Source organism: Typopeltis vanoorti, chromosome 14 (genome assembly GCF_054136105.1).
Source record: "Typopeltis vanoorti isolate ZY-2024b chromosome 14, IOZ_Tvanoo_1.0, whole genome shotgun sequence".
Classification (NCBI taxonomy): domain Eukaryota; kingdom Metazoa; phylum Arthropoda; class Arachnida; order Uropygi; family Thelyphonidae; genus Typopeltis; species Typopeltis vanoorti.
In genome coordinates this window covers 30,073,673-30,097,336 of record NC_143562.1, presented here as the reverse complement: position 1 = coordinate 30,097,336, position 23,664 = coordinate 30,073,673, and the positions used below count along the sequence as shown (strand labels likewise).

General features: G+C 35.3%; 1 protein-coding gene across 3 annotated transcripts in view; it reads left to right on the top strand.

Moving 5' to 3' along the window:
* Positions 1–23,664, top strand: part of LOC150099333 (extracellular matrix organizing protein FRAS1-like) — a 1,385,483-nt gene that overhangs the window by 18,423 nt on the left and 1,343,396 nt on the right. For all 3 annotated transcript variants that reach the window (XM_090403569.1, XM_090403568.1, XM_090403570.1), the window contains exon 2: positions 16,610–16,641. In XM_090403569.1, the coding sequence (XP_090259695.1) occupies positions 16,610–16,641 (32 nt within the window). The remainder of the gene's footprint in view (positions 1–16,609; positions 16,642–23,664) is intronic.

Sequence of the window (23,664 nt, the reverse complement as noted above, 5' to 3'; positions counted from 1 at the left end):
TATCATCCAGAGGTTTAGCACATCAAGGAGAGAACACGAAGATTGGAGATGTTCATAATGGGAATTTCTTAGGTATATTAGATATAGCCAAGAACGACTTAATCCCGTAGCAATTTTGTGCAACGAAAATGAATTAGCTAAGCTTTTGTGTTATCATTTAAACTAATTAATCCTAAACCCTGTAGAGCAATGCGTTGTTTGTCCTTAACCTGAGCGACAGGTAGGGGCATGCCAAAAATCCTGGCCTGGGGCCCGCTTCAGGATGTGGGGGCCCTGCAGTGATATCCCTGTTTTTTCCCTCCTTTCCAAGTTATATTTTCGACTTGAAATAAAGTGAAAATTTTCTCAAGACTAACATTGATCTATTTCAAAATCGTACCACACATCGTTTTGATAAATCTGTTTTAATATTTACATATGTTTAAAAAGTTTTTGTACATTTTTATCAAGGGGAAGAAATGGGGAGAAATTTGCTAGGAGGTGCCTTACATGTCAGCGGCGGTACTGTTTTTTTTTCACACAATGGGAAATGAAACCTCGTTTAGCCAACTGAAAGGCATAAGCACCTCTCAGGTGTAGTCAGTATTTATTTATTTATTTATATACTTTGTTTTTGAAAAATGTGTGCATGTTCACACAGACAAACATTAAAACAGCTGTTATAACACTTCGAATAGTTTCCATTTGAATTCGTCAGCTTTATATGTTGTTCATGGAACAAGAGCGCCTATTTAACTAAATTTCATTACTAAAAGAAATTACTGAAGTTCCTAGAGTAATTTTTAATTTAATTTAATTTGTATATGTTTGATGGATATGAATTACGTAAAGTAATGGGTCTGCGTCACTTCGATGCATACTTCGTATGATTCCTAATATCTGGTCAGTGATTCTATTTTTTTGAGCGATTCTAACATGCTTTTTAACAGTAATGAAAGATCGAATAACTGCTCTGTTTTAAGCTAACAAAATAATGACAATATATAATTAATTATTGAATCAGTTTATTTAAAATATGCAGGCGAGAAAGAGATTTTTTTAAAGAATGTTTATTTATGAAATATTTGGTATCAATTTACCTTTATCTGGTAAAGTATTATTTTATTTTATTTCATCCCCCTCTAATCTTAATAGATAAATGCAAAGTCGTACAAGAAGAAAGGGTGGATCCTCTTTTCTGAAAACCAAAGTCTCCCGAGAAATCTAGATGAAAGGCAGAGTAGCATATTTTATTTTCCGTAAGCTTGGAATAATTGGAAACTGAGATAGGGACCCCAAAAATGTTTCTCCAGACCAGAAATATTATTTTCTTTAAAATTCTTTGATTTCTGTTAGATAGCTTATGCATTATTAACATTATTTGCCACTGAAAAAATCCAGCTGCTAATGACAGCCCCCCCCCCTCTCTCTCTCTCCCTCCCTCCCTCATATTTTAAAGCATTTTATTTGTATCTTCTAAATGGTAAAAGGAACTGCTTGGGAGAAAACTTGCATAGACTTACTTTAACCTGTCTTCTTTTTATATTTGATGAATGGATTACTTTCATGTGTGTGTGTGTGTGTGTGTGTTATCTTGCTCGGCCCACATACCATTGGCGCTTGTCCAATCAATGCAGTTAAACGAATTTGATTTAGAAGTACTTGGGAGGGTGAACAAGTTGCCTGAAATACATGGGTCGGTGACCGATCAGCAACTCGAAGAGAACTACGATTATATCAATAGCGCATTGTATTAGAGTAGTCAGTATGCCTATGAAACTAATAATGTAATTTTTGTAAGTGTATCAAACCATCACGACGAGTGATGGTTTGATACGAATAGCGAAGACTGCTACTGTTCCTCCTTTAACTTAGTTTCTTGTCATTAGATTGATTAAACCGGTCATGATTTACGAATAATTATACAATAGCATCCCTCTTCATAATGGTATCATTTATGATCACGACAGTTGAATGATTCAAGTTAAGTTAATTCCAACTGTCTTAGAAATCAGCAGGCCTATTTCATACTGTTTTGTATAAATTAGATGTAATTTTTGGATTTCAGCCAAAATCATATTGTTATGAATCCAAGAAAATTTCACCCAAATTGGTCCAGCCGCAACATTATGCTTACAGATGATTAAAGAAAACGATACGTTCTCTGCTAAGTTTAATTGAATGGTAAATCGTATTAAATAACTCTTCAATTGTGTTACAATTAAAGAGTTATTTAAATTTCCGATTACTTATATAAATTCAAAGTCACATTTTATCATGATTATATTAGCATTTCGCATATTATATATACTGCTCAAAATAATTAGAGGATATTTTGGTTTTCTTGTAAATTATAAAGTTATAAAAATAACAAATGTAACACATTTATTTTAAAATATTCTTAATATACAACAGTGTAGAACACGCAACTGCGTGCAAAATCATGTTAACACTTGTCGAAACGTGTCTCAGCCTTATTAGCATTACTATTACTATTACTATTATTACGGGCAACTCCAGGGAGTCATTAGACTCATCGAGGGAGGCCCCAAATCATATTCATCACAACTATTTGACATTCATACAGTATCTATCATACCTCGCCTTAAACTCATTCACTGTCACAGCATCCACTACAGACTCAGGGAGCGCATTCCACTCATTCACTACTCTAAAAGTAAAGAACCCAGCTCTAACACCTTTACTAACCACACTTTTGCCCAGTTTCCATGGATGTCCCCTAGTCCTCCCACAACCAATCCTGTTCTCAAAAATATCTTCTGAATTAATTTTATAGAAACCCTTCAGTAATTTGAATGTCTCAATCATATCTCCCCTCCTCCGCCTATCAACCAATTTTTGCAACCCACAAATCCTTAACCTGTTCTCATACGGTTCATTCCACAGACCTGCTATCATCTTGGTCACTCGCCTCTGGATCCTCTCCACCTCCTCCCCATCAAGAAGAAACCTAGGTGACCAAATCTGAGCACAGTAGTCTAGATGGGGTCTTATCAAGGCTCGATAGAGAGGAACAATAACCTGCTTGTCTCTGCTTGTCAACGTATTCTTCAGCAACCAAGTGATTTGATGAGCTGTTTTGGTCACTTTTGCAATGTGTCCCCTAAATTTCAATTCCTTATCTACCAACACTTCTAAATCTCGTGCCTCATCAATTTCCTGGAGCAGGGTTCCACCAATGCGGTAAACTGCCGCCAATCTTTTCACCCCAAAATGCATAACCTTACATTTTGCCACATTAAACTGACATCCATTCTCCTTAGCCCAGACCTCCAATCTATCCAAATCATCCTGCAAAATTTTGACGTCATCTGCATTCACTATTGCCCTACCCAACTTCGCATCATCCGCAAACAAATGAACTGTTCCTCTCAGATCATTTCCTATATCATTTATGAACAAATTAAACAGCAGTGGTCCAAGAACAGATCCTTGTGGCACACCACTAGTCACAGGCCGTCTTGTGGACTCTACTCCCGAGTAAACCACTCTCTGATATCTCTCCGTCAACCACCCTCCTATCCATCTCACCAACCCTATGTCCATTCCCATATGCTGCAATTTACTGATTAGAATTCCATGTGGAATCCTGTCAAAGGCCTTGGCAAGGTCCAGTAGAATCACCGTAAACCCATTACCCTTATCCAGTTCAGCCGTCACTGTGTTATAATACGTGAGCAAGTTACTGAGGCATGACCTACCCTTCACAAAACCATGCTGTCCCCGATACAGTATCCCATTTTCTTCTATCCAATCTTGTATTTTCCTCTTGACTATTTTCTCTAAGACCTTGACAATGATTCCTGATATGCTAATCGGTCGGTAATTTACAACAGCAGTCTTGGAACCACCTTTATGCAGTGGAACTATTTTCCCCTCTTTCCACCCGCTCGGGACTAACCCAGACCCGAGACTCAAATTAAACAAAATGGTCAAGGGTACTGACAATTCTTTAGCTGCTTCTCGTACAACACGAGCTGGTATACCATCCAATCCCACAGATGTATTGACATTGAGGTTATGCAATAGACTACTCACCTCCACTTCATTAACCACAATTCCCGTATAATCTACTGGTTTATTCGTTTCTGCAATGTCACCACCTGGATGATATACTTTTGCAAAGTGCTCACTCAGTAACTCAACTATCTCAACTGATTCAGTTACCTCCCTACCATCGGCATTCTTTAAAATCAATCTGCCATGTACATTTTTCCTTTTACTTGCTACATATCTAAAAAACTGTTTAGGATTCTCTTTAGCCTGCATGGCCAATGTTCTTTCGTAATCCATTTTTGCTTTTCTTACCACACTCGTCACCCTTCTGGCCTGCGCTTTATACCGTTCATGTGCCTGCCGGTCACCCTTCTCCTTAAATTCCCTCCATAGTTGTTTCTTTTTTTGCAACTCAAGCTTAATGGTGTTATTCATCCATTTAACCCCTACTTGATTTATTATTCGGACTCTAGGTATACAGTCAGCCATTGCTTCATGTAAGCACTTCTTAACTACCTCCCATGCACGATCAACTTCTAGTCCTTGCAGTTGTACATGCCATGGCACTGAACCAATCAAACTCCTAAACTTGTCATACTTTCCCGCCCGATAATTCCACATGTACCCTGTCTTAATTGAAAATTCTACACCTTTAGCCACCTCCCAAGTCAACACCCTATGATCACTCTCACCGATTGGTGGCAATGTGGTCATATTTGTTACAGCCAAATCCTCAGATGTAATTACTAGGTCAAGCACTCTCTGACCCCTAGTATTTTCCATTACATGCTGTCGCAGATAGTTATCCCTTAATAACCGCATAAAATCCAGTTCCTTCCTCCCGTGTGTCCTCTCCTCGCTCCAATCAATGCGACCATAGTTGAAATCTCCCATAATAATCACCCTCCTTCCACCCATTTCTTCTATTTGCTTGTGCATACTGTCACCACCATCTTTTCCATCACCTGGTCTATAGCAGCACCCAATTGTATATTTAGTTCTGCTAGCCACAATCTCACACCAAATGGCCTCAAATATGCTCTTTTCTCTATCTTGCAATTCAACTTCTATTCTCCTTGGCTGGAGCTCATCAGCTATCATCAATACTCCTCCCCCCCATTTTATTCTCTCTGTCATTCCTGAACACACTATACCCATCACATTCAATCCTACTAGTTATATCATCTACAGTCAGCCATGTTTCACTAATACCTATAACCTGTGGTCTGGAAGTGCCAACCATGGCCAAAAACTCTTCCTTCTTGTTCCTAATACTCCTAGTATTAGTGTACATGAATTTAAGACCCCCATTAGCCCCAACCCAACCTTGATGCCTTATATTAACTATCCCACTCTGATTTGTTGTCCTTATTTGCTCTGGCATATTATATTCATTCTTACATTCAACTGCCTCCATAAGGACTGTATCTCTACCCCCCCCTACCCTCCCAGCATGTGGAGTATAAAAGCGTGGCTTGTTGCGCTCCCTTCCACAATGCATAATTATCACTTCAATTGTAAACTTTTGTCACCTAACACCCATTATTTTGTTAAAATTGGTAGAGCAATGTGATATCCCGGAATTCATGACTTGGAGAGCCATTGGTCGATTAGAAGCTGGACAAACGCAACAAGTTGTCGCTCAAGCATTTCGTGTATCTCGAAGCATAATTTCGCTACTTTGTATGGAGATGGGAAATGCTTGCTGAAGACAAAACCAAGGTCACCCATCTTCAACAACTCCAACAGACGATCAGTATTTGTCATTACTTGCCAGAAGAAATCGAACATTTAACACAACACAACTTCGAAACGAACTTGCCAGCAAAAGGGAGGCTGGTATCGACACAGACAGTAGGAAATCGTCTTCATGCCATAGATTTATATGTTCGAAGACCAATGGTTTGCATTCCACTTGCTGCAAATCACAAAAGAGCCAGAATAATTTGGGCACAGGAACACCGCAATTGGACAAATGAGGATTGGGTTCGTGTACTTTTTAGTGACGAGTCCAGGTTCAGTCTGCAACCAGATAACCGACGTATCTTGATATGGAGTGAAAGTGGAACAAGAAATAATACACAGTTTGTTCGTAAAAGACCCCAATATCAAGGTGGGAGTTTGATGGTATGGGCTGGAATAAGTATAGGTGGCCATACTGATCTCTGTTTTATCAGAAACGGTTCCTTAACAGCCTAAAGGTATCGCGATGAGATTTTGGAACCTATAGTTCGTCCATATGCTGCTGCAATTGGCCAAGAATTGATTTTTATGGATGACAATGCTCGTCGTCACCATGCAAATTTGGTACGAGTGGTTTGAGGAAGAAAGTATTGAACGAATGGACTAGCCTGGCTGTTCACTGGATTGGAATCCAATCGGACATGCCTGGGATGTTTTAGGTAGACGCGTTTCTGCTCGACTGGTGCCACCACGATCGCTTCAAGAGTTCGAAATTGCTCTTACAAAAGAGTGGAGAAATATCTCACAAGAAGTGTTTGATCACCTTATCCGGTCCATGCAATTAAGATGTACCGCTGGTTTGGCTGTTAATGGAGATCATACCCCTATTAAAAATTAACAAAAGCGTTTTTGGCTATTCTTGTTAAAATTATTTCACGCTGAAATGTATAATTTGTTAAATTTGTAATAAATATCGATTATTTAAACAATGTTTCACTAATTACACCCTATCCATAAGTAAGAAATATTTATTCATGTATAAAGTGCCGAATAGTTATAATTATTTGCAGAAATTTATAATTATCCGACAGAAACTAAAATATCCCCTACTTGTTTTGAGCAGTATATATATATATATATATATATATATATATATATATATATATATATATATATATATATATATATATATATATATATATATATTTATAAAAATAAATTTAACTGACTAGAACCCGAGAAAGTATAACAAAAACCTTTAATACATCACAACTAGTTTCATCGGTGATCCGACTTCTTCAGGTGAGAAATAAAAACATAAGACATAAAATAACACGGTAAAAAATGAACTTTACAGCTTAATAAAAAGCAGAATAATAACAGTCATATTTGAATAGGTGACCGCGTGCTACCGTTGGCATGAGTAGAATGTGTGCGACAGCTAATTTTTGAGCGCCAGTACTGGATTACTGCGCTATGGGAATCGGGTAAATTGTAGCTAAGATTATTGTTTAAATGTGAAGGGTCCAGAACTATTTCTTTTGATTCGATGATTCTTCTTTCGAATTCATCGTTGCAAATATATAAATTAGTAGTGCGTTCCCAATCAACTTGATGTGGCTGTTCTTCAAGGTTAGAGTTTGCCGAGAAAAGGACATGACTGGAAAGGGCGCTCGCTCGTGCTCTACTGTAGGAGATGTCACGTCTATGTTCCTCAAGACGAAGTGAAACAGATTTGTCTGTCTGGCCAAAATAAGGTCGACCACAGTTGCACAAAACTTTATAAACACCAGGAAAATGCAGATGGTTGTGTTTTGGTTTTGGTCGACTCAGAAAAGAACGAAGTTTTGGCAGCGTAGTATAGTCGGTCTTTATGTTGAATTTTTTCAGAATCTTAGCTAGTTTTGGGGTAAGAGTGCTGATAAAAGGCAACTGTATATGAGTGATTGGGTTGGAGTCATCTTCTTGTCGAGGATGTTGGCGTGGTCTCAAGCGTTTAGTGATGTTACGAGACGAATATCCATTATTTAAGAAGGTGTTTTTCAGGAAGTTAAGCTCTGTTTGAAGGTCTTCTTCTGTGGAAATGAGACATCTTGCTCGATGGGCGAGGGTGGAGATGATGCCCAGTTTCTGAGGTGGGAAGTGATGAGAAGAACCATGTAAATATCTATCAGTGTGGGTGGTTTTTCGAAAAATTGAAAATTTAAGACAGTCAGGAAATCTACTGATCTTTAGATCCAAGAAGGGGAGAACGCCGTTAACCTCTAGTTCAGATGTGAATTTAATGTTTTGATGTTGGTTATTTAAATGGTTTAGGAAGTTTTGCAGTTCCTCTAAACTATGTCCCCAAATAAGGAAGACGTCATCGATGTAACGTAACCACAGTTTAGGTTTCAAAGTAGCTGAGGAAATAGCTTTCTCTTCAAAATCTTCTAGAAAAAAAAAAAAAAAAAAAAAAAAAAAAAATTAGCTAAGACTGGAGATAGAGGGCTGCCCATAGCTAAACCGCTAGTTTGTTTGTATATTTTCTCTTCGTAGCAGAAATAGCCGGAATTGATGCAGTGAGTTAGAAGAGCGAACACTTTTTTAGAAACCTTGTCCTTAAGAAGACTCAGAACTTCATCTGTAGGAACATTCGTAAACAAAGATACGATGTCAAAACTCACCATTCTGTCCGAGTCTAAAAGATTCAAATTTTTTATTTTTGAGATGAAATCTTCAGAGTTTTTGATGAAGGAAGAAGAATTGCCAACTAAATGTTTTAAAGAAGCTGCAAGATATTTAGACAGATTGTATGTAGGTGAGTCAATCCCTTCCACAATAGGTCTTAAAGGGGTGTCAACCTTATGGATCTTAGGCAAGCCGTACAACCGAGGAATGAGGGGATGGAGAGAGCGGAGACTAACTTAACTTCCTGAAAAACACCTTCTTAAATAATGGATATTCGTCTCGTAACATCACTAAACGCTTGAGACCACGCCAACATCCTCGACAAGAAGATGACTCCAACCCAATCACTCATATACAGTTGCCTTTTATCAGCACTCTTACCCCAAAACTAGCTAAGATTCTGAAAAAATTCAACATAAAGACCGACTATACTACGCTGCCAAAACTTCGTTCTTTTCTGAGTCGACCAAAACCAAAACACAACCATCTGCATTTTCCTGGTGTTTATAAAGTTTTGTGCAACTGTGGTCGACCTTATTTTGGCCAGACAGACAAATCTGTTTCACTTCGTCTTGAGGAACATAGACGTGACATCTCCTACAGTAGAGCACGAGCGAGCGCCCTTTCCAGTCATGTCCTTTTCTCGGCAAACTCTAACCTTGAAGAACAGCCACATCAAGTTGATTGGGAACGCACTACTAATTTATATATTTGCAACGATGAATTCGAAAGAAGAATCATCGAATCAAAAGAAATAGTTCTGGACCCTTCACATTTAAACAATAATCTTAGCTACAATTTACCCGATTCCCATAGCGCAGTAATCCAGTACTGGCGCTCAAAAATTAGCTGTCGCACACATTCTACTCATGCCAACGGTAGCACGCGGTCACCTATTCAAATATGACTGTTATTATTCTGCTTTTTATTAAGCTGTAAAGTTCATTTTTTACCGTGTTATTTTATGTCTTATGTTTTTATTTCTCACCTGAAGAAGTCGGATCACCGATGAAACTAGTTGTGATGTATTAAAGGTTTTTGTTATACTTTCTCGGGTTCTAGTCAGTTAAATTTATTTTTATAAATGTATACATCCCGAGTAAATCCTAATTTCAACAATATATATATATATATATATATATATATATATATATATATATTTGAATCAAAACAATTTTCAATTTCTAAATTAGAATTTCAGTATGCACTGTAGCTAAAATGATTCAAAATTAAGAAATATATATTTTTAGGCAGTTGGACTCAGATTCAAAACTACTATTATTGTTTGGTTTGAGATAGAGATTAACAAGGCGAAATATGTAATTGGTTATTGCTATAATCCAAGGGGAATAAGGGAGAATGTAGATAGCATGTATTAAAAAATTAGCACAATGAGTGAAGGTCAAGTAAATATTATGGGGGATTTTAACTTTGGGAACATAGATTAGGAGAAGAAATGGTCACAAGGAACAAAGGAAATGGAGTTTATACAGTTGTTAAGAGATAATTACCTGAGACAGCATGTGATGGAAGGGACAAGAGATTCTAGAGTGTTAGACCTGGTCATAACATCGTAGAACATATCAATAAGTAATTTAGTTACAATGGCTCCACTTGGGGAAAGCGATCATTTGGTCTTGACCTGGAATATTGTAAGATGTGCTGAATATTCTATTAAGAATGGGTATATGTGGAATTACAAGGCTGGCGATTATGACAAGCTGAGACGTCAGCTTTCAGCTGTACTATGGAATGAGAATTTGATTCTTTAACGATACTTGTGACATAACGATTAGAAATATATACACGTTTACACAAGAATAATATTTAATTTGCCAAATATTATGGTCGGAATATTACAGACCATCTTCAGTGGCCACATAGGAATAGTTTTAAAAAAGAAGGTGGAACACGAACAGTTGATCATTCACACATAGAACGAGCCACGTGATGTCATATCGTAAGTATTAGAAGAGTAAACATTTTTAAAGTCATAATTAAAGATGGTCTCTAATATTCAGACCGAAATATTTGGCAAATAAAATATTATTCTTGTGTAAACGTGTATATATTTCTAATGGCATGAGAATTTCAAGGGGAGAAATGTTGATGGTGCGTGGGAGATTGTCAAGGAGTATTTGAAGAAAGCTGTATCAGATTGTATTCCAAGAGTCAGAAGGAGAAATCAAGTAGGAGTAAAATGGATGAATAATACTATTAAACAGGAGTTGCAGATAAAGAAAAGGTTGTGGAGGACGTATAAAGAAAAATGTGATGAGCGTTCCAATGAGCAATACAAGGTACAGGCAAAGAGAGTAACTTGTATGGTAAGGAAAGCCAAAGATAATTATGAGAGAAAGCTAGCTGATGAATCCAAAAGAAACCCTAAAGAGTTCTTTCGCTATGTGATTAGTAAAAGGAAGAATATCAATAGAAAGATTACTTTAAAAGTGTTGATAGTAGGGAAATTACAGAAGGTAATCAAATAGTTGAGTTGCTTAGTGATCATTTTGCAAAAGTGTACCATCTTGGTAGTGATAGTGCAGTGTCAAATGTGTCATTGACTGATGAGAGTCTAGAGATTGACGAAATTGAGGTGCTTAATATATTTAAGAACTTTAATGCTAACACTGCCATTGGGTTAGATGGCATATCGGCCCATGTGTTACGAGAATGTGCAAGAGAATTAGCAACTCCTCTAACCAGGATGTTTAATTTAGGGCTCAGTTCTGGTAAAGTGCCAATAGAGTGGAAAGAGGGGAAAATAGTTCCATTGCACAAGGGAGGCTCTAAGACTGAGGTTGCAAATTATAGACCAATCAATATATCTGGAGTCATGGTTAAGATTTTGGAGAAATTGGTAAAAATTAGAATTTAGGACTGGTGGACAGCAATATGATACTTTATAAGGGGCAACATGGTTTTTTGAAGGGTAGGTCTTGCCTAAGTAATTTGCTTATTTTCTATAATAAAGTAACAGTGGAGTTGGATAAAGGAAATCCTTACTCAGTGATACTGCTTGACTTTGCAAAGGCTTTTAACAGAATTTCACACGGAAATATGTTGCATAAATTAGAGCAAATTGGTATGGATCCGAAGCTGGTGATTTGGATTAAAGGAAGGCTGGTGGACAGATATCAAAGAGTGGTTTACGGAGGAGCTGAGTCCAGGAAAAGGCAAGCGACTAGTGGTGTACCTCAGGGCTCAGTGCTTGGTCCTCTATTGTTTAATTTGTACATCAATGATATTTGAAATACTTTGAATGGAAATATCCACTTGTTTGCTGATGATGCAAAATTGGGAAGAATGATAATCAATTCAAATGGTATAAATATCTTACAGGATGACTTAAATAGGCTGACGGTATGGACTAAGGTAAATAACTGTCAGTTCAACGTGGCTAAGTGTATGTACGTGGCGGTGATGCACTTCGGGAGGATGACATCACATGCTGTTTACTATATTAACGGAACTGAACTGCAAGAAGTTGACGAGACAAGAGGATTGGGAGTTATTGTGGACAGAAAACTTAAGTTTAAAGGGCATATTGCAAAGATTGCCAAAACATCACACCAAATTACATGGTTGTTGAGGAACTCACTAACAAGCAGGGATATGGAGGTTATTGTTCCACTATATGAGGCATTAATAAGGCCGCATTTGGACTATTGTGCACAGATCTGGTCGCCTGGATTTCTTGGTGATGGGGAAGTGGTGGAGAGGATTCAGAGGCGAGTTACAAAGATTGTTGTAGGTCTGTGGGATGTCCCTATGAGGATAGATTGATGATCTGTGGGATCCAAGAACTAGCTGATAGACGTAGAAGAGGAGATATGATAGAGGTATTTAAATTGTTAAAGGGATTTTACAGGATTGATACTGATGATATTTTTAAGACCAGTGCAGGAAATGAGAGAACGAGGGGCCATCCCTGGAGATTGCGTAAGAGTGTGGTTAACAAGGGTGTTAGGACTAGATTTTTTACTTGGAGGGTTGTGAATGGGTGGAATGCTTTGCCAGAGGTGGTTGCGAATGCTTCAACTGCGAATGAATTTAAGGAGAAGTATGACAGGTATTGTGTAAATAATGGTTAGTGTGTGAATGTCGGGTCTCCCGCGATGAGTCTTTTGACTCCATGGAGACACCGTTAAAATAATAATAATAATAATTATTATTATTATTTCCAAAAGAGTTGGAAATAATAGTAGTAGCCCCATCTTATCACTGAGCTATTAACCATAGATCCCGTTATCGTAGAAACATTAACCACACACACACACACACACACACACACACACACACACACACACACACACACACACACATAGAGAGAGAGAGAGAGAGAGAGGGAGAGAGAGAAAGCAACTTTGTGATATACAGTAAATATCACCAACACCGAATTTCAAGACTTTCAACTTCCAACTTGTCCTTTGTTTCTCTCTCTTCTTCTGTACTTAGAATGTCATGTAGGACAAGCTTCTCCAAGACCTTTACTCTTCCTTTCTACGGTCAGGGTATTGTTTCCAATCTGATCTAATGGTCTTCAGTTGGTAAGACCTGGGTTCGAATCCCATCTATGACGCTAGGGCTTTTCAACTAAAGATATACTGTCCACTCTTTTACTGGAGTCAGGGTTTTTCCTCGCAAAAATTCTAATATAAATTCGTTAACACGTTCAAACATTTTTCGCTGATTACAAAAAATATTCTTATCGTAATGAAGGCCTTTATTTCCCGACTCTATTCAACATTCAGACCCACTGTTCACACTTTGGTTTTCTACCACGCGTGCTAGGATAGTCCGAAAAGAGTGTGTATGATTTATTGGACTTATCTGGAATTAAAACCATATTATATACTCTCTGCGCTTATTCATACTGTGAAGATGATTGTTTAGTTTTTATTTTTTACGCTCATTTATACATATCTGATTTTTATTTCATAGCATGCAAACAAAATTTATATTGAGCCCATTCCAAAAATATATTATAGATAAAAGTGTGAAAAAAAGACTATCCACCATTTTCTCACCTCAGTCATCTTTAAAATAATCTAGAAGGGCCTCAGTAGTCCTAACGATCCGATCATTATTCGATTTATAGTAGTGATCAATCAAGTAATCATTGGCCACCAGTATACGGATTCTTTTATCGATTCTTTGCAGATTTCATATCCTACTTCACTCCAAAGCATTTACTTGATCAAGTCTGACAAAATGGCCTGTTCCGAAAACTTCAGGCCTGTGGTTTACCTTCTATATTTTGCAGATGGTAGTGAGTTTTTTTTAAAGATTTATCTGCACTTCATGGTCGATGTCTTTCGTTCTTCAAATTGTTCCACCAATATAGATATGATCCATGATTCTATTCTATCTCCTGTCCTCTTTCTCCAATATATATGCTTTCAAACATCAATATATATGCCATCTTTAATAGAGTGAGAACAATCTAGCTAACTTCAATGCATTTAAACACAGTGCTGTCTTCTCTTCCGTAAAACAACATCTGAATTCTCCTTATATTCAGATTTCCAGACATGATCAAATTTCACAAATATATCACATCCACAATGTTACATCACTACTTATCCTTAAAAAACAAAACAAAATAAATATTAGTATTGTTTTCTGCTCAGCAGACTTTATACGCTACTAGCTTCTATATAAATCCAAAATCAGTCTAATTTTAGGGTACTGTTCTCATGTTTGATGTCATATAACCAAAAATCTCCCAGAATATTCTAATGCTCTCAAGAAGAGAACATTTTGGCTAATCGACGAGATTTTTATTTTTATTTTATTTTTTCAAACTTACTCCTCCGCAACGCAAAGACAGTTTTTCTGCATTGTAATTTTTTTATGGGTACTTGGATGGGTGCTGTTTCGCTGGCATCTAACATTTCTCCACTTTCTTCTCTTTAATCGTATGAGCCATAATTGCTCAACATTCGCATATCAAATAAAAACGTCCATCAAATCTGCTTTTTCTCCTCCTCTTTCATTCCCATGTACCTTGGTGCTCCGGAATAGCCCCCATTTAATTGTCGCTCAAAATCTTTCAGGAATTCAAAAAGAATATTAATAGGTTCTTTCTTAACCCCTGCATACACGCACGGCAATAATGTGCTACAAGTTCCCTAATCTCTCGTCGTGGGTGGAACTGATATAAGAATCAAAAAATCAAGCAACAACACAAAAATCAAAGAATACGCTTGTCCATTCGTCTGCTGTTAGTTGCAATGTTGCTCTTCCAAATGTTGCACAAGACTTCCATTTTGAATGAAAATAACTGAGATGGCACATGCGCTATCTTTCTACGAAATGTTGTATGCGTAAAATCGCTAGAAAAGTTTGCATCGTGGATTCAGCTTTAGCTTCCTATATATGTGTTTTCTCGCTAATACGAAAGCATTTATATTATTCTGCTTGTCCACTTTATATGTTTCCCTATATTACGGATAAGTAGTATTTCGAATAAAAATAACAGAATTTTCTACATTTTTGAAACTGCTATTTCTAGTTACGTGTTCTTTTCAGTTCTGTACATAAAATTTGCAATTTTGAGTGTGCTTTTGCTGATAAAGGTAGCCAGGGAATCCGCACTTAAGTTTTCAAGGGTGGCAATTAACAAATATTAATAGTAGAAGGAGGCGGGATTGAAAAAAGCATTCGCTTTTGTTTCATTTCTTCCTTTTGTTAATATAATTTATTTTAGTTTTTCGTTTATTTCATTTCTGTTATAATTTTTAAAAAAGAATACAGATTGATGTATGTTTTGGTTATTTGAACGTAAAGTCACAATATTATTTTGCTGTATGGAGTATTTGATTGCTTATTGGAGGACTCCTCGGAAATGTCAGGTAATGATAATAAATAATTTACAAATAATAAAACAGATCCTCTAAAGTCAATTTTCATTTTCCAAAGGAAGTAGGCGGCACTATTTTGACACTTTATTTGTATGTTGTTGATGTATTATGAATGTATAAAAACCATACTTGCACACTGCCGCTGATATTAACCAGGAGACGTGTGTCCAAAACTCTTTTCGTAAAAACAAAAAAAAAAAGTCGGTATTTTTCTTATGATTTTTTTGTGACATGTTCTTCCTCATTACAAGGAAATTCTATAATTTTCCATCTGCGTCTGTCATTTTCATTCAATCACGAATCTTTCTAACTCTGAGGTCAACTGGTCTTGTTTTTTACTCCATCATTGATCAACTGCATTCCCCCCCCCTCTCCTCATAACGTCCCTATAGAATTTTTATCTATCAATTGTGAGGTCAAATTTAAGTGAGTGAGCCATCTTATATTTCTGTTTACTTTTATTTCTAATGAAATTGTAGAAATCAAAATTTTGAAGATTTCAGAAATGACAGTTATATAAACTTTAAATTCAGGATGAGTTGGAATGTTTATCATTTCTTATTTTATTTCTTTTGAACTGACATATAAAAGAATGATAATACCGCTTCGTTTTTTATTTTTTCGAATCTGAAATTCTTAACCCGTCTTTGCTTTATAACTATCATCGAGTTAAGGGAGGTGGGGAAGGGGGGGGGAAGTCGTTATTTTGACTGCGACATTTATTGCGCACAGGTCACTGCGTAGTCATCAAATATGATTGATGAATGTGCAGCTGTATAAGCAGAAAAACAAAAATGAAAACGACTTGTAAGAGCCAAGTTAAAATACATAGCTTACGTGCCTAGCCAGTGAGCAATTTAACAATATTAAAGATGTCGCTGTTGTTTTAAAATATGTAATTTTATATTTGTATTCTACGCAGAAGGTTTATTATAAAATATTTCTGTAGCTTGCATAATATTTCTCAGTTTCATAATGTTTATTTAAAAAAATCCAATGTAATGGAATAATTTTTCATGTTTTTAGTAATATTAAAGATGTCGCTATTGTCTTGAATTAAGTAATTTATTTTTCAATGCTATGGAGAAAGTTTATTACAAAATATTTCTGCGAGAACATTTTCGTAGATAATACATAACATTTTATTTTATAATGTTTGTTTCAAAAATCCAAGTAATGGATATTTTTTAATGTTTTTGATAATATTAAAGATGTCGCTGTTGTCTTGAATTACGTAATTTTATTTTTCTGTGCTACGTAGAAAGTTTATTACAAAATATTTCTGCAGGTGACATTTTCGTAGATAATACTTCGCATAATATTTTCTTTTATAATGTTTGTTTAAAAAATCTAAGTGTAACAAAGGAATAATTTGTGGTGATTTTTATTTATAGGTGTCTGTCCATATAAAGACATACAGTATGCGGTAAGTACGATTTCTCTGTTTACTATTTATTTAAAGATGGTATGTACTTGTGCATGAGAAGTTGAGTGTAAAAAAGTTTAAATGAAATTTATGAATAATAAGTGAAGAAAATGAATTAACAATTGTGGTAGTAGAAGCTGTGAAATAATTTAGTATAGGAATGCTGCATAAATATGCGAGCCTTAAAACAGAAGCTACGACATTTTAAGAAATTTGTGTTCTTAAATGTATGTGTTTTCTGACTTTTGTGTTTGTTAAAAAAAATAAAAAAAATAAAATAAAAAATACTCATAAAAAAGTATTTTTTTATTATTATTAACACATACTATTTGGATTAAAGACCATAGGTTTTAACAGCTAGCGAAATTAGTAGACGTTTTTGTATATATGTGTATTAAAATGGTCTTGTAATTCAAATAGTATGTGTTAATCTTTAAAAAACACTAAATATAACTTAAATATAAAGAGCCAATAGGCTTCATTTCGGCGATATAAACATTATTTAAAATATAACTGTCATCATGAAGTATTTTTTTATTCACAGGTGCTTACCCATATTAAAATACACAATTGTTATTATTAACGCATATCAGAGTCTGATATTGAACGGAATTTTAATTTTTATTAATTAATTAATTAAAAATTAAATTTAAGGATATTTTTGAAAATACAGTATTGTAACCAGTATGTGACAAACAAAATAAATTATTTTGTTTAAGATTATCGAAGAAGGAGAGGTTTCAGGAACTGAAATTGAAAACTAATAGTATTTTGGCTAGTATGACACTAATAGTGCGTGTGTTTATGAACATAACATGTTATTGAATTTTCGCATCTCCCCTTGCTGATCAAAAAACGCTAGACGTTGGTTAGGGAAGGCCACGTCTCGGTTAATCATCATTTTTTTTATTGGGATATGCAGATAACCCTCGTATAACGCGGTACTTATACAACGCAGTTTCGATATAACGCGGTCTACAAATTGTACTATCCCTTGTTGAACGCAGTACTTATACAACGCGGTTTCGATATAAGACGGTCTACAAACTGTAGTAACCCTTTATCTTTTCATATATTTTTCAACGCGCGACTTAAAAATCAAATTTTATCTTCGTCATATTTGCGTCTGCCCGTATGTAGTTATAAGTAGCGAATTTATATTAGGGGAAATACCTTTTAGCACGCATGTACGTCAATTGCTTACCGTATAAAGTATTTATTGTTGAAAATTGTCTTCGTTTTCTGCTAGGAAAGCACATTAAAAATCATTAATCTCAAGCTGAGCACTTAATTTTTTGGTGAGTTACATACAATATGTAATGGTTTTTTATGTAAAAAATTTATTGTTATAGTAATGGCCACTTAGAGCGCTTTTGCGATATGGTTGAAAACGAAATTAGTGAATTAATTGATGGGGAAATAGATTTAAATGAGGAGGAACTGGTACAATTAATAGATGACGTCGAATCAAATGGCGGGAAAAGTTCTGCCGAAGATTGCGATGTATCCGTTAAAGAATTAAGTTTGAAGAAATTAGCAGAAGGATTGAACTTGGCAAGAAAGGTATTTTATGGATAATGATCTCTCAATGGAGCTCTCCGGAAAATTCACGAAACAATTGGATATTTGTTTAGGTCCGTATTATGAACTTCATAAAAATTTGCAGCATAGTTGTAAGCAAGGTCTTATTGCTGACTTCTTGATAACTAAATTAGCTTAAGTATGCATTGAGAATTATACAAATGATGTCCAAGAGATTTCAAGTGATGACGACGTCCGGCCACTTGTAAATAAAGAACATCTACGAAATGTTCGTTTTGAAGACAGTGATGACGATTAAAATATACACTTTTTTTTTCCCTAAAACATTTATGCATTATATGAATGAAGTTTACGTACAATTTATAAATTTTTATAATTTTATACTATATATTTGTTTCATAGTTTATATGTTTTCTTAACTTACATGAATTACCTGAATTCAATAAAAATATATTTTTGTTGGATATGTCATTGTTTATATAATCTTAAAAAAAAAAAAAAACGATTTCGGAACCTAACCCTACTTTTTCTACGTGATCTGAGTCTCGCATAACACGATTTATATAACGCGGCATTTCTATGGAACCTAATATCCGCGTTATACGAGGGTTACCTGTATTTTTAACGCAGTAGGTATGTTTTTTTTTATGCATTTTAGATATATTATGGTAATATCTACGATTTACACTTCTGGATTTTGTATTTTATCTTGTTAGAAATGTAATGATCTCATTTATTTCAGCATGGCAGTCTTGCATTTTTTAAAAAAAAAACTTGCGGTGGTTTAAATTCTTTAAAGAAATCAGCTATTGCGGCTTGCAGTGAATCAAATCCTTTGCAAGTTGGTCATTAATTTTCTTCAATAGAGAAAACAAACCAGAAAATACTCACTATGAAGAATAGCTTGGAAGACGAAGGGGATATTTATCTGTGCTGATTAAGAAGTAAAACTCGCCAGTAATGCAGTGAAATGCCTTGCGTGTATTTAGTATCTATTTAGTGTTGTCGTCATTAGTGTTTCCATCCATTTCTTGCATGGATAAAGACATTCTCATACAACGAATATATTCCTTGAAATGTTTAGGGGATGGATGGATGGCTGTCTTATCAAAACAACCTATCCCTAAAATGTTGTACTTTCTTCGACCTAAAAAAAAAAGTTGATTGAAGATAATAGTCTAATTCATATTTTACATTGCGTGTGTTTCTTATCATTTAAAGAATATAAATGGAAAGTAAGTTAACAGCGCATAAATACTTAATGGTTGGAGAATTTAATGGTTCATGTGACCCAGTTTTTACACCCGCATAATGTATTTGCCTTGTATTGCATTCTGCATTAGAGTAAGTCTACCGAGAGCTGTTTTAAATATTACCATTTAAATCTTTTTTTCCCCATTAAGAAACATATTCTTCAATTCCTAACTCGAATTTCTCACATAGTCACTTATAATCAGCAGGAAATGTGGTTTCAGTTATATACTTGAATTCATAGCTGGGGAAAATTGATGAAAGTGGGATGGAATGTGCGAGGTGAAATCGCTTTATTTATACTTCACTTGATTTAACCTACTTGGCAAAATATATTTTAACATATCATGCATTATATGAATAAATGTAATTCTTTTTAAGATCAAGAATTACTTCTTTTTATAATTCAAAAAATATGGGCAACGATCCATTCTATACGCAGGTGATTTTTGTCCTAGTCTCAAAGAAAGGAATCTAACCTCAACGTGTTTCAAAATAAGCATTTACAAAAATAAAAATAAATAAAAATTTCATTAATTGACGTGTTATTTATGTCACATACCAGAAAGTTTAATGCTTCATGTACCGACTGGCGGTGCCATTGATTAAACATTCATTCGAAATATTATATTATTGTGCAGTGGGATAAATGTAGTTTTGAATAACAACTCCTTTACATGGTGGTTTGATACCCACTGTTATATTTTGAGTTCCTCTCATCAAAATCACATAGCACAGTGACCACGTTCGTAATAGCGTCCACTTCACATTAAGGGATAATCCGCAAAGACGTAATTTCGCCCTCTTCCGGCATGCTGTTGTACAGAGATTCTTCAGGGATGAATTTAAGTAGTTGAGGCCTTACTAACTTGAAGTCTGGCGCTTTCGGTTTTACCCCTGCTGGACAGAAATCGGATACCGTGTACTCCTATTTCCATCTTTGCTGAGACAACCTTTTTAATTGCGACTTTCTTACGCAAGAAGAGTTGGTGTCATGAGGTTATATTACCTAATTAACATTGAACTTAACCTACATATAATTGGTTCTCCCCCTAATTCTCTGTTGTATTTTCCACTGAATAATAATAATAAAAAAAAAAACACTAGCTAAATGTTCCATCTTTGGATTTTATCAAGAGTGAAAGATTTCTAAAACAAGTAGCAAACTGTATATAGAACTCATTCTTCCGCTGACTGCGTGATATTTAAAAAAAAATGCAGGCGAAAGAACGAAACTCTCTACTTCAAGATTAGAAGAAAAATCCGTCGATAAAAAAAAAGCACCGCCGACACACACACACACACACTGACACGCACATACAGAGTGAACAGCCTGAAAGGATTCGCGTTGTTGACTTCAAAGGCAGAAAATAGATCATAAGATGCGAGCTTACTTAAAAAGCTTTTGCGACAAACCTGATAAAATGCCTTTCGAAATGTTAAGAGCAACTACTTAAGTTTCTCGGAACGTTTTTCGTGGCATTCATCCAAAGGTGGATGATCTCAGCAAGCAAATTCTCTATGGATCGCCTGTAATGGAATTCATATTGAATTGCGATTAATTAAATAGACATCCGAAGGTATTATAAAATTGACTTATTTGATGGTATTAGTTGCTTTCAAAGCATATTGGAACAGGTTAATGAGCCAGTAACTGTTTGGATGTTCTCGCGAATTCTCTTTTTATTTAGGAATAGGCTTCACATGGAATCCATTGCAAGTTATATCGCTGCTAATTATAGGAGAGTTTAAAAACATCATTCCATGTCTATTAAATATGGAACATAGATTCTAGAATCACTTTAGAGATGCTATTTAGACCAGAGACTTCTTCATATTTGAATTCTTTTGAAATTTTGAAAAGTAGAACTGATCGGACGCTTGTCATATAATGGAAACGGTTTTCCAGAATCGATTTTTCTTCCTCTCGCCTAGGGCGAGAGGGAAGTGGATCTAGTATCAGCATTTTCGTAAGCGATGTCAACACAGTCCCACTTTTCTCTAAATGTAATTAGTACGATTCACGTATGTTATCATCCATTGCAGTCCTGCTTTATAACTATATATTTCATGTTCTGTGGAAGAATCTTCTCCTTTTAACATCCCCAGATTACCATCTGCAGTTAAAGAAAGAATGCCACTAAGTTCCAAGCTTTCTCTTTGTAACTCATACAAGATTGCAGGTCCTCTATAGGTGTTAATAGTACTTATATGCTATAAGTTTACGACGTTTGTATAATGACATTGCTGTTACCACGAAACAGGAACGATCTTGTTTAAAATGACGGAAAGACAGTCATCGGCTAGAAAGAAACGATAAATAGGATCACTGTTATTTGGGCATAAGGCAAATTTTGTCCTTTGGATCTTTTTAGAATCAATCTTAGCATTAACTTAGTTATAACCATTTTGCGTTTTGATATACGTTTGCAAAGGGAGTTTAAGAGGAATATAGTGCTTGTAACTGTCGTTATTAATATCGTGATGTATATCCAAATAGAAAGTAATCTTAATGGCTTTTTTTTTTCCCTTGCTCCGTTACTTTTAAACAGATGCTGCTATATACTGGTAGATGTTTTGTATCGAGTTTCTTCTAGTACGGAATCTAAATGCACAATTTTTTCACCTCTTGGGAATTTTGCTAATGATAACTACCACCATAGTCACTGTTTACGTGAAGGTGGTTCTAGAATTCTGCAACTCCCTACTCAAACGTTGTAATGCTCAAGAACTAGTCGCAGTTTCAGCTCGACTTGGAAATCGCCGTAGTCCTGCTACTTTCTCTAACCATCTTGCTTGTTATATTTTCCGTATTAATCTACTGACTGTCAAATTCAAACTGTGAAATATTCAATTAATCAATCTTAACCTATATATCATAATGCTATTTATACATTTTAAAATTACATTTACGTAAACTACATGGAACTTATTTAAGTACGTGCACAATACGGTAATATCGTATATCTTTTCAACTACTGACCAGTATTATTGTATGTATAATATACCTTATCTTAACGATGAAAATTAGCTTTTTTATTTTTTAAGTACTCTTTCAGGTAACGTCGGGCTGATACATAAACCGGGATTAAATTGAACTCTGTTTTCGAATTGTCAATGTGAATAAATTTTAAATATTGCATTTTGTTTGAATTACTAATTTATTTTGATTCGGCAACTTCATTTTGTTTTCAAGACTAAAGGGAAAAAAAAAAAAAAATTGGGCCTTGACCCACTCCAGCCGTTAGTTGTCCTGTGTAAGAACCTTCTAAACATTATCTTCGCGGTATATCGCGCCACTTGCTAGCAGGGCGCTATTGTATTCCGCTCTACATAACAGGTCCACTTTCCAGGAAAGGCTGTTGCTCTGCCGAAGAGACTATTAGCCTGACGTTTGACCTTAGCCTCGTTCTCTAGACTCCAGAATTCTGGGAGACATACAAATCTGACGTTGATATTTTCGCCTTGAAAATTGCAAGCCATTAAATGTCCGCTTTCTGTTACAGTTATGCGTTTAGAGGAACGCGAATAGTTACGACAATTTTAACATAACTTTAGAAATGTGCTGACGCATTGTGTGGGCATGTAACATTGACCCTGCAGCGATGGGCGAGTGGATGTTGTTGTCTGGAACGAGAAACATTACACCAGAGACTCTTGTAGAATGTATGATTCGGTTGTCTTGTGCTGCCTTCTTAAACTCGAAATGAATTAACAAGAGTTTGTGAGATGACACGCATTAGTGGTACTCATACTGAGCCAAACGTTGTAAGAGAACGCTTTGTTGTAACTTTGGATTTTTGTTTTTATTTGTTTGTAAGAACTCCACGAGCTTTTAAATGTTGAAGACGCTAAGGCTGTGTTAAACGACATCATTGAAATATTTAGAAAAGCAGACGCGTTTCTCATATGAATGCAAAATAAAATTGACTTGTTCATGCATAAATTTTCATTACAACAATAGCATTCACGTATATGTTTTTTGGCGCCCATAGGAACTGTTCTTTTCTCACACACACACACACACACATATACATATATATATATATACATATACATATATATATATATACATATATATATATATATATATACATATATATATATATATATATATATATATATATATATATATATATATATATATATATATATAAAGGTTTTAATATAAAAACAAGACTAGTTTCGGCTTAACAGTCTTCATCAGGTGAGATTATAAAAGAAAGAAAA